This window comes from Myxine glutinosa, chromosome 13, assembly GCF_964187855.1.
Source record: "Myxine glutinosa chromosome 13, kmMyxGlut1.1, whole genome shotgun sequence".
Lineage (NCBI taxonomy): Eukaryota > Metazoa > Chordata > Myxini > Myxiniformes > Myxinidae > Myxine > Myxine glutinosa.
In genome coordinates this window covers 44,242,109-44,255,280 of record NC_136273.1, presented here as the reverse complement: position 1 = coordinate 44,255,280, position 13,172 = coordinate 44,242,109, and the positions used below count along the sequence as shown (strand labels likewise).

The 13,172-nt window shown below is 41.7% G+C and overlaps 1 protein-coding gene across 1 annotated transcript in view; it reads right to left on the bottom strand.

The window, feature by feature from the left end:
• TNC (tenascin C) overlaps window positions 1-13,172 on the bottom strand; it is a 118,323-nt gene that overhangs the window by 19,584 nt on the left and 85,567 nt on the right. Inside the window, exons 20-22 of the mRNA XM_068134334.2 lie at window positions 7,352-7,479; window positions 5,122-5,254; window positions 702-832 (exon numbers count right to left, since the gene is read on the bottom strand). Of these exons, the coding sequence (XP_067990435.2) occupies window positions 702-832; window positions 5,122-5,254; window positions 7,352-7,479 (392 nt within the window). The remainder of the gene's footprint in view (window positions 1-701; window positions 833-5,121; window positions 5,255-7,351; window positions 7,480-13,172) is intronic.

Below are 13,172 nucleotides of genomic sequence, written 5' to 3'. Positions count from 1 at the left end.
ATAACGTGTACATGGAGACACCGCACTGAGGAGTCACCCTGACTCCTCGTTTAAATAAATAATGTCTTGTGCTTCCTCCAAAGGTTAGGTGAGGACGTGGCAATTAGTTGTCACTTTTGATTTGATTTTCATTTTCAGGATATTAACCTTGCACCTCCTAAGCAGACCAATGAGGCTTCTTTCATTTAATTTTGCGAAATTTTAAAGGTATTTTAATAAAGTTAAACAAATAAAGCAGATTTGATTCTTTTAAATGCAGTAAGTGGCTGCGAGTAGCATTATTGGCTGAGGACACGGATGTGGGTTAGGGCAGGTGTTTGGAAATTGGTCAAGGTGCCCAGGATACTTTGTCTACTCTTAGTGAAGGACACAGTGGGATCTTTAATGTCCATCGGCGAATGCTAGTAGGTGGGACACCCAGTTTAACGCGTCAATCCGAGGGACCGCACACACTTTAATGCCTCACCCTGTTTGCAAGACACCACGATGACAGTTTGTAGCTGGGATGACATTCAAACCTAGGCAGGAGGGCTCAGAGGTAAGTGTGCTAACCTCTTGGCCATCCTGCCAGCCCAAAGCAGAGCTGTTTGCCTTTTAAGAACATATTCAAGTGAAGCTAGACATTGAAGGCCAAGCATAATACTCGTATAATGACATTCGGTACATCATAAGCAGTGTGTAAGTAATGCAAAATTAATAACCTGAATAGAACCATCAGAATCCAAGTACGTGAGCCCGTAGCCCGTGATAGCTCCACGTGGTGGTTGCCAAATGACCTTGGCAGACTCTGGTTCCACATCCATTATCTCCAGATCTCGTGGTGGATCCAGGACTAGACAAAATAAACAAACAAAATGCATGGATAATATGCGTGGGAAAACATGGTAATCTAGACACCGTACAAGTCCATTCAAACCCAAATTGCCTGGGTTGTACTTCCTCCAATCACCTCAGCCAAAAACCGGCAACTCAGTAGCAACAAACACCATGTCGTGTATAAAGGAAAGATCTAGGGGAAATAGAGTGGCTGATAGATTGGTTTTAGCTCGTTATTCAAATGAGTGAATATGATGCGCACACATCATAAGATGCCGCTGCGCACATGTAACAATTACCCTTCTAGGAAAAACAGGTGAAAAAGCCTCTCTACCCTTCACCAATGCCTATTATAACACTCAAACCCACTACTCAATGGGAAGGAGCGAGTTTCATCTTACACTATGGAAATACCTACACTAAGGGACCTGTATGTTGGTTTCCATTGCCTCTGAGCGGTTTCCTAAAACTGCAACAATATATAGATATACTAGCGAGGTAACCGTGCTACACACGGGTGGGGAGGCCAGGTGCAAACAGTCAATGTAGAAACGGTGAATCCTATACCATGAACCATCCACATTCCTGTGACACCTTCAGTCGAACATCAGGCATGGATAGCCAGTTAGTGAATAACTTGGGCAAAAAACTGCGAATGGCAAACCATGAACCAATAAATTCCACATTCATGTGCCACCTTCAGTCAAACGTCAGGCATGGAAAGTAGGTTACGAATCTTCCAACAACACATTACTTATAGGCCCGGCAGAAGGGGCATGTTATTTACACACCCTTGTGGGGTATATAGATTACAGTAGATCTTCGTTCAGTTCTGTAAGTAAAGCTTACCTCAGGGATGTCAGGATTCCTCCAAATTTATTTGTTTGATGTTATAAACAGCATTAGCGACTGTTTAAAAAGCTAATCAGATGTGTTTGTGGTTTATAATATTTTACAAGCCTGGCTACGCCGCTGTTAGATTCCGGTCTTGTTTTTAATTGTTATTTAAAAATATATATATTTTATTAAAATGGTACGAGCTGCTTCCTTTCTTGACGTTCAGCATTTAAAAGGACTAGGGCATTGCCCGTACTATATCTATATCTAAAATTATATCCCCCCCCCCTCTATTTACATGAAATGGTTTGGTCCAAAGCGAACGGCTTCCGGAGTTTGGTAAAGAAATCGCCATCGCGTGCACAAACGCGCAGGAAAGCGAATGAATCGCAAATTCGGTTTTATTAGTTTTAAAACATAGTTTAACGCCAACATAGTTTGCAAACGTGAAATAAATGAATACGCTCTCAAATGTGCCATCCGAGGCAGAGTGTGTCCTCCACGTTCGGCACACGCGATCGTTCGCTGCTCTCTGATTGGTTGAATCGTTTTTTGGACATAGCTCGGTAAGTAATTGTCCGATTAATATGAAACCTTGAAAAGGCACATCCTCGGGTCCCCAGCAATATACCTGGCAAGTTAAAAGTATATCGGACCCGTGGTTGTCGAGAAACAGCGGTCACAGACAAACAAACGTACAGACGTACAAACGTACAGAGATTACTGGAATTATAGATAGACTAGGGCATTGCCCGTACTATATCTATATCTAAAATTATATCCCCCCCCCCTCTATTTACATGAAATGGTTTGGTCCAAAGCGAACGGCTTGCGAGTACGGTGACAATCCCCCCCCCTCTATTTACATGCAATGGTTTGGTCCAAAGCGAACGGCTTCCGGAGTTTGGTAAAGAAATCGCCATCGCGTGCACAAACGCGCAGGAAAGCGAATGAATCGCAAATTCGGTTTTATTAGTTTTAAAACATAGTTTAACGCCAACATAGTTTGCAAACGTGAAATAAATGAATACGCTCTCAAATGTGCCATCCGAGGCAGAGTGTGTCCTCCACGTTCGGCACACGCGATCGTTCGCTGCTCTCTGATTGGTTGAATCGTTTTTTGGACATAGCTCGGTAAGTAATTGTCCGATTAATATGAAACCTTGAAAAGGCACATCCTCGGGTCCCCAGCAATATACCTGGCAAGTTAAAAGTATATCGGACCCGTGGTTGTCGAGAAACAGCGGTCACAGACAAACAAACGTACAGACGTACAAACGTACAGAGATTACTGGAATTATAGATAGACTAGGGCATGCCCGTACTATATATATGCCCGTACTATATATCTATCTAAAATTATATCCCCCCCCTCTATTTACATGAAATGGTTTGGTCCATTCGCAACGCCAAAGCGAACGGCGAACGGCTTGCGAGTACAGTGACAATCCCCCCCCTCTATTTACATGAAATGGTTTCGTCCATTCGCAACGACCACAGAACCCCCCCCTCTATTTACATGGAATGGTTTGGTCCATTCGCAACGCCGGCACACGCGATCGTTCGCTGCTCTCTGATTGGTTGAATCGTTTTTTGGACATAGCTCGGTAAGTAATTGTCTGATTAATATGAAACCTTGAAAAGGCACATCCTCGGGTCCCCAGCAATATACCTGGCAAGTTAAAAGTATATCGGACCCGTGGTTGTCGAGAAACAGCGGTCACAGACAAACAAACGTACAGACAGACAGACAGAGATTACTGGAATTATAGATACTAGGGCATTGCCCGTACTATATCTATATCTAAAATTATATCCCCCCCCTCTATTTACATGAAATGGTTTGGTCCAAAGCGAACGGCTTGCGAGTACGGTGACAATCCCCCCCCTCTATTTACATGCAATGGTTTGGTCCAAAGCGAACGGCTTCCGGAGTTTGGTAAAGAAATCGCCATCGCGTGCACAAACGCGCAGGAAAGCGAATGAATCGCAAATTCGTTTTTATTAGTTGTAAAACATAGTTTAACGCCAACATAGTTTGCAAACGTGAAATAAATGAATACGCTCTCAAATGTGCCATCCGAGGAAGAGTGTGCCCGCCACGTTCGGCACACGCGATCGTTCGCTGCTCTCTGATTGGTTGAATCGTTTTTTGGACATAGCTCGGTAAGTAATTGTCCGATTAATATGAAACCTTGAAAAGGCACATCCTCGGGTCCCCAGCAATATACCTGGCAAGTTAAAAGTATATCGGACCCGTGGTTGTCGAGAAACAGCGGTCACAGACAAACGTACAGACGTACAGACAGACAGACAGAGATTACTGGAATTATAGATAGATAGAAGATATAGCATGAACAATACTGGAAAGGCAATGGCAAACCACCCAGGATAAACCTTGCCAAGAAACTGCTTTGGAGGCATTCAACTCTGAAAAGTGTATGGTACATCAAAATCAATGAATAATGTGAGTATGTTAATAAAGTACATTCTATTCGGAACATGTTTTTATCTGTATTGTATGTATTCTTAGAATGCGCGTAGGTTTATACAGTGCGTACGATTGGAATGTGAGTACTTCTATAAAATACATATGGTTGGAATGTGAGTACTTCTATAAAATACATATGATTGGAATGTGAATACTTCTATAAAATACATACGATTGGAATGTGAGTACATCTATAAAATACATACGATTGGAATGTGAGTACATCTATAAAATACATACGATTGGAATGTGAGTACATCTATAAAATACATACGATTGGAATGTGAGTACATCTATAAAATACATACGATTGGAATGTGAGTACTTCTATAAAATACATATGATTGGAATGTGAGTACATCTATAAAATACATACGATTGGAATGTGAGTACATCTATAAAATACATACGATTGGAATGTGAGTACATCTATAAAATACATATGAGTGGAATGTGAGTACTTCTATAAAATACATATGATTGGAATGTGAGTACTTCTATAAAATACATATGATTGGAATGTGAGTACTTCTATAAAATACATATGATTGCAATGTGAGTACATCTATAAAATACATATGATTGGAATGTGAGTACTTCTATAAAATACATATGATTGGAATGTGAGTACTTCTATAAAATACATATGATTGGAATGTGAGTACTTCTATAAAATACATATGATTGGAATGTGAGTACATCTATAAAATACATATGATGGGAATGTGAGTACTTCTATAAAATACATATGATTGGAATGTGAATCAATACAATAATACCGAAAAGATCTGTTTGTGTGCCGTATGAACATAAATCTACGTCATCAATAAACCGCACAAATACAACAGCTTATAAACACCACACAACACGTCCTGGCAAGGGTCTGCAATCTCCGATTGCTCTTTCTTGGAATCCATGTGACCTTGTCTGGAGTCATATGACAGTGGACTCAATGTGTGAGAGCTTCCCGTCCCTACCGGTTGTATATGCTGTGTTGATGGGGGTACTTTGCTGTGTCTCACTGACAGCGTACAGGCGGACGGAGTAGCCAGTGGAGGGCTCGAGGCCTGAAAATCTGTGGTCTGTCGCCCTCCAGTCCAAACGTATTTCCTGCCACAACAACCGCGTGAGAAAGCTGATTGCATGTTCATTAACATCAGGAGAGATCCATGATCCATGTTAATCTAACTCCATAAAATTGATCAACCCTCAATTATATTTTTCCCTCTAGCATTTTTAGAGACACTTTGTAAGTTTTTAGGTAGTTTGCCAATATCCCTGGGGTGTTATCATGATATTTGTGCAAACTTAATGGCTTTTCATGTGAAGCCTGAAATAAATCTCCACTTTCCTCTTTCCCTTTTTCATCTCCCATCACCACCATCTCTCTACCCAGCTTTCCCTTTTTGATCCTCCCATTCCCATCCAACTTTCCAATGTGTTGTTTGCACTTTACCAATTGCACTCCCCTCCCTTCACCTTACGGACGTGATATGTGAAATCCCAAGTGTTATTCGATGATGATTAATTATCTTTTCTACCTCCGTTAATCCACCCCAAACCCACCTCTTCACATTCCGTGTTTTCTTTCCCGAAAGTCCCCGTAGTGTCTATGTTGTTTATCCCGTGTACAGCATCCCAGCCCTCTCTCTCTTCCACTGATGTCCCTGTTCTCTACTGTCGTTGTGCTTCCCTCTCTCTCCCCCTCTTGTCTCCTGCTCCCTTTATTATATGTTCTATTAGCTCTTACACAAGCCTCGACTGAGTATCCCAAAAAAAAAAATCCGTTGCAGTGGCTTCTATTATTAAGTGCAAATTTTCTTCATTTGTTCAGATAACTGGGCGTGTTTTAAAACCAGGAACAACGAATCGACTCTTAAGTACTTTTCCATATCCCTCATGGAATTTTTTTGAAGAAGATTCATCCAGGCTCTCGTGAGGGCTCTTGAGCTACACGACAAGTACCGTGCCTTCAACCAGCTACCAGTTTTTCACCGTTTGTCCCCCCCCCCCCCCCCCCCCGGGACTATCGGCAGAGTTCTACCTCACTACCCGCCAGATATTCGTGAGGACCTGATAAAATTACAAACTTTTCTACTTCTTGTGTATTTTTCCGCGTTTTGTAGCATTCTGCGTTTGCCTTCCACCATTTTTGATTTTCTTTGTGGAAGATTTGCTTTTATCCACTGGGTGTATCAGCCTGGGACATTTGTATTAAATACAAATTAAATTAAAGAAAATTTTACTGTGTGCGATATTCACTCTTATTCAGCATTTGTATTTTCTCCCGCTGATACTCAACATTTTGCGACATGACCAAAGCCTCCAGCGCAGAGTCAAAGAGCTTTTGCTGTTGTTGAATCTTGGGAAATTGTTCTTCTGTTTTGCTGTGTTGGAGGAGTGTAACGTTACATTCACGGAGCGTATCTGGGACCATGGGATAGCCTGCATTTGTCGAGCCGCCATATTACCAAACATGAGTATATATATATATTTTTTTGTTTGTTTTTTTGTATACTGAATCGAGGCTCGTGAAAGTGCTAACATTTACTTCACAAACAAATCAACCAGACAAACAAAATATATAAAAAGCGGGAGCGGAAAACAAGATGGGGAGAGGAGGGGAAGCACACAAACACAACATTTGAGAGCAGGGAGATGTGTGGGAGGGAGAGGGCTTGGGGGGAGGAGGCGTGGGAAGGGGGGGGGGGTGGGGGGAGGGAGAAGTATAAAACACAAGGACAAGTAGAAAAGTATAAAACACAAGTATAAAACACAAACACAAAATATATTCATTTGCACCTGATTTTTACACCATTTAGTGGACTATTACTACTTGGAAAAGATATTTTGAAATCCTATACTCAACCTTGACTCCTCCATGTTACGCATATTTTCTCCCAATCCTCTTTCCCTTTTTCATCTCCCATCTCCACCATCCCTCTACCCAGCTTTCCCTTTTTGATCCTCCCATTCCCATCCAAATTTCCAATGTGTTGTTTGCACTTTAAAATTTCATCCCCCTCCCTTCACCTTACGGACGTGATATGTGAAATCCCAAGTGTTATTCGATTATGATGAATTACAAAGAAAAAGTAAAACCTCATTTTATTTACCTTATTTAAGCATCAAGAAAAAGGCAGATCATACAATGGCCTAAGTTAAGGTACCTATTTGACAGGAGGGGACATCAGAGAATGTACTGACCTGACCAGAATAAGGACCAGTATTGCTGAGCACATATTCTGTAATCACACCATGAGGAGGTCGCCAAGTGATCGTGGCAGAGTGAGGATCCACCTTTTGCACCTTCAAGTCCCTTGGAGGATCTAGACCTGGTCCGAAGAAGATGCAAAATCTCTTCAACATCTCAATAATAACTGCAACTACAAGAAGGGTATACTCTGCCATACAACTCAAGCATAAAAATTACTATCAACTTCAATAAAAAAAAGTGGTTGTAGTTTCGTAGATCCACATTCAAAAGTGAAGGCCCCATCAATTAATGTCGATACCTTTCCTCCTACTGAGCAGCAAAGCTTGCTTAATGGGGGTACTGATGCATGTGATCCCAATGTCACATGGTGAGAGGTGAAGCGGCACCATTGATGTGAAGCTTATGCACATCAACATCTTGAGGATGCATCTTTGGATAGTCAGTGTATTGTTTAGCAAACTTCCTTTAACATCCAAAGCAAAACGTGCACTTTTACATTGCAAGTCTCTTTACAACTTGAACTGAAGCATTTGTTGCACGTCGCTTATTAATCACATGTGCTGAAGGGTTGAGTGCAGCTCTGCCTTTCCAAGTTTGCATTTTCATGCCCATTTTATGTTGTCTTGACAGCATTAAGAGTGAACCACAAGGCGTGGACTCGCCTCGTACATTGGATCGTGCTGGATCAGGAATTGCAGCCTTATTATGAGCATAATCCCTTCATCGAGGCCATTTGTGAGCCACGTGGGTTTTAATTAACAATACAACATAGACATGGTTGATATCCTGAGACAGATCAGTTTCTTGGAACTTGGAATGCAAATTCTTCATACAGTAACCTTCACCCGGATTTGATCCCACACTCCTCTACTTTTCTCACCACTAGGCCACCATACTTTGAGGAAAACACAGCAAGCACAAGTCATGTAGAATCATTGTGTAATTTCATAGAAATAAGAGCAGAGGTACCTGGCGTTGTTCAGAAGGGGAAGGGGGTGGCAGGAGAGGCAGGGGGGTGGGAGGGTTAGGGGAAAGGGGGGGTTAGAATGAGGGCAGGAGAACCATGGTGGTGGGGGGAGGGTGCGGCAAGAGAGCCGGCGTGGCGGAGGCAGGAGAGCTAGGGAGAGTGAGAAAGGGGGAAGGAGGGCCGGTTATTAGGGCAGGAGTACTGCCAGGGGCGGGTAGATAACAATTTGAGAAGAGGGGGGGGGGCGGGCAGAAGAGCAGGGGACCCGGCAGCACAATGCACTTGGTGTCAAAGTATGTTTTAAGCTTCGGAAAAAGCCAACAATACGATGAAGTCATTCACAAGAACACATCTCTTTCTTTATAACAAATCCCTTAAAAATACACATCTCAGCCAAGCAATGGAATTTTCACACAAGTCCCACACTTCCCAACTGGGGAAGAAATTGCACCCTATGACCACAACCCTGTCCGAGAGGGGGGATGCCCCCTGGAGCGACACACCCATCGGGACGTCGAGCACATCCAGATGGGCCTTCAAAAAACGAACCAAAAAGGGCTTCACACCACTTCCAGAGCATGGCCAATTTGGGGGGATTGGGTGGTAGGAGGTAGAGTCCCTTTATACAGAGAGGTACGACATGACGATCCGGAAAAATACGGTCACGTGACTCAGGGAGCCATTTTGGAGCCAAATTCGCGTTCGCTTAACTTCTCGCGTTCGCGCGTTATGCAAGTACAATCGATTCGACTACCTACGGAAGCCTTAGTTCACTGAAAATGCCGGGTCGTTGTGCATTTGGATGCACAAATAGACATGACGAGGGTTTCAAGATGTACAGATTCCCTTCAGATCCCAATAGACGTAAAATATGGGAGAATAAAGTGAGCCGTGTGGGCTGGAAGCTTCGTCTTCAAAGCTTTGCGAGGTAGGTCAAGTTACTGTCCAGTCCCATGTATTGTATTCCTTTAACACAGGGAGCACGCGGTTCCCGTAGAGAACGGGTTAACAAATTGAATCATTAACCTGTAATGGGATGCAGCCTCGACAATCTTGAATACATATTTCTTTCTATTTCTTCTTCTTTCTTGATAAACAGGCACATTCTGATCCTCATCAGTTTGAATGTGGACGTGCTGATCAGAAAATGAAGCTGAAGAATTCTGCAGGGCCTACCATTTTTTGCCATCGAAGGACCACAAAGTCACGAAAGTCTCCAAAAAAGCGTGACCGGCCGACAACAGAAATGTGTCCACCCAAGCAACATGAGACATCTCCTCCTTGTAGACCATAGCTATGCTGCTGACCCACGACTTCAGAGATTGTCAAGTTCTTGTAAGTATCTTGTTTTACAATTTTGTTTAATGTTTAAGACTTTTTTGTAATGCATGTATGAATTTAAATTTAAACAGTTTGCCCTTGTCATGATAATAAAAGAGAGATAAGGAAAATCTCTCCTTACTTTCATTTTAAATCTATTTTTTGTTGTTGAAATATTCAAATTATGAAAAAGGGCAACAAGAATTTCCTTTGTTTTCTTTTATTTATGATTTCATTACTTCAACATACATGTATTTCTTTATTTTGTTTTAAACCCTTTGTTTTGGAAAAAAAAGGTTAAAACGCGAGGAAAAGCCTAACCCTAACCTAACAACCCTAACCCTAACCCTAACCCTAACCCTAACCCTTTCCTATACAAACCCTGTTTGTATAGGAAAGACCGGGGAGAAGTGGGACATATTTGTGATGTCATGAATTTTGCCCTGTAACTCAAAGAATATTTAGGATGGCCAGCTCATGTTTATATGTCAAAGACTATGAGTACTAGGGTATATGGTGTAATACTTTTTATTATCTCTAATTTCGTCTTTTAATGTAATCATGTAATCATGTAATCATCATAGCCTATTATCCTTCCTGATTGTTCTCCCCACCCCCCTTTCTTTTCTTGCAGGTGAAGACACTGCTTCTGAAGCTGAAGACACCACAGCGCCGTGTGGAAGTTGCAGAACACCAAAACGCCAGACAAAGATGCGGGATCGGGTGTTGCCATTTTTTTTTTTCAGGGGAACACAAAAGTTCTCAAAAAATTCCACATAATGCAATGAAAGTTTTAATGATTGTAAAGATAAAAAGCAGGAAGTTGCTATTCATATTGGGGTCTCAACCCTCACAAGACCTCTAATTTGTATCGTTCTTCAAAATGGTAGAGATAAATGCTAAAAAAAAAATCATCACATATTGCAATTTTGACAGCTGTACTACGTTTCATTTATTCTGATTGTACCTGGATCTGTTGCTGAATGTGGTCAACTGATGAAAAGAAAGCTGAAAAGGTTAATTTACAGTATGTGTGCATTGACCGAGAGCCTGTGTGTGTGTGTGTGTGTGTGTGTGTTTATCCCGTGTGTGTGCATGTGTGTTTTAATGTGTTGGTGTTTGTGTGTATGTTTGAGTTTATTGGCTCTGAAAACGCATTAAATTTGTTACAGTTTGATAATGTTTACATTAAATTCATTTCTTTCAGACAAAACACACGTGTGTTTTAATGCCCCCCCCCCTCCCCCCACCCCGCTTTTCCTATCCTCTTAATCGAAGAGGTTAAAGATTATTTTAGGTTACAAGACTACCTTGTCACATAGTATGTTCAAATTCTCTCCAGGCATCGTGAGTAACCCAAATTATTATTGCCAACATCGCGATAATGAGGATTCAGAAATCACCCATTTTCTCACTTCTCATCAACCGCTCATTTTTTCAGACAAACTAATATCCCATTATAGGCAATCTGGAACATAATGGAGCTAATACTCATAGACCTACATCTCGATGCAATAAAAAAAAAAAAAAAACATTCACCGTACTCCCTAACCCGCCCCGTGTTTGTGCAGTGGTGCATTGCATTATACACGCATAGCTCATAGTGCACTGTGCACTGTGCATGTGCCGGTTCAGGGGATCCGCACAATTGGCCCCAAAATGGCGGCGTATTCTCAGTTGTCGTAACTCTCTGTATAAAGGGACTCTAGTAGGAGGGGAACTGACTGCAGAAAAAGTTCAAACAAAGTCCCCTCCCTCGGGAGTGACTTTTATTTGCAAGATACACAAAAACATTATTTATTCTATTTCATTAATAACTGATAAGCAGGTAAAAATAAAAATACTTGTCAGGTTAAAGTATAGTAATTTTATAATTATCATGCTAAGATACACATTTTGGTGTCTGTCTGTGGCCAATGCATTCGGTTGTATTCCAATCTCAACCAAATTTGCCAGGAGGACTAAGGATCATAAGACAAAGGTTGCAGCTACTTGGTTTGCCACCCCACCTCCACCTATATGTTAAGGTGTACAGGTAGCAGCTTGAGCATAATTCCATGTTATTGTGGGGTTTTTCGGAGAGCACTTCCTATAACAGAAGTAACAAGAAAAAGAGCAGTCAGAGATTGCAAACCCTCGCCAGGATGTATTTTCAGTGGTTTTTAAGGCTTTTGTGTTGAAACAAATATGGCGGCCGAACCACGTGACCGATTTCATAATAAGGTGCAAAGTTTTTCGGTTTTTTCAAGATGGCGGCCGAACCACGTGACCGATGACGTCATCATTAATTTTTTTCTCCACCAGTTTATGCCGACATAGTGCTCAAGAAATTTCATCTTGATTGGATGAAGTTTTGTACTTGTCAAATTATGACATCATAATGGAGGCACCTGTGACATCATCACTAACATATTTTATTCCCCATGGAGAGTTCTTTACAATGAGCCATGTCTCAATTTTTTTCTATTCGGCGCTTTCCGAGGTAAAGAAGTGCATAGTTTTTCGGGTTTTCCAAGATGGCGGCCAAACCACGACTGATGACGTCATCATTATGAAAAAATTATGCAGGTGGAGTTGCACCTATGGTGAAAATTTCCTGTCAATCGGACCAACGGTTGCAGAGAAAATCATATTTATTCTGTGGGGACAAACAAACAGACAAACAAACATGAAAAATCGGTCAGAGACCGAGGACTTGCCAGAAAGTACTTTTTTTATCGGCCATTTTGGATCAAAATAATAATACATAAGGACACGGGTTGAATCCCTAATTGAGAGAATGCCAAACCCCTCCCCGCCATCATGGTCGTCTCTCCAACTCACAATCCCACGAGATATGCGGAAAGGACGACCCAAAACCAATTATCTTCTTTTTGATTCGTATATAAACATCATTAAAAGTAAATAATGACCTCTGCTAAAGTTCAAACGACGTGGGTTTAATCTCTACATGAGAGAATTCCACATAGCTATTTGGGTGGTGTATAAGCTAACAGATCGCTGTCTCCATCGATCTTACCAAGGCCGTAACACCTATCGGCTCAAAATCCTTTTAACTGTTGACTTGGTAGTTTTTACAATGAAGGAAACACATATCGGGAGTACATACGACATAGCGATTGTGAATGTGACAGTTTTGTATACTGAATCGAGGCTCGTGAAAGAGCTAACATTTATTTCACAAACAAATCAACCAGACAATGAATATGAATGAATATGAATGATCGTTTTAAGGCCATTTTCCCCGCTAGAGCGGGGGTTAGCCTTGCGGGCCCCATGACAATCATGGTTCCCTGTTTGAGGCAATGTTTTTTTTATGGCCGGATGCCCTTCCTGACGCCAACCCTTAGTCACCTCTTACGATGCGCAGGGATACGGTGTACCTATTCTAAATCGGGGTACACACCGTGATCATTCATCCCAGCAAGCTAGTACTCAAACATGCCAACAAACAACAACAAAGACAAACAAAATATATATAAAGTGGGAGTGGAAGACAAGATGGGGAGAGAAGGGGAAGCACA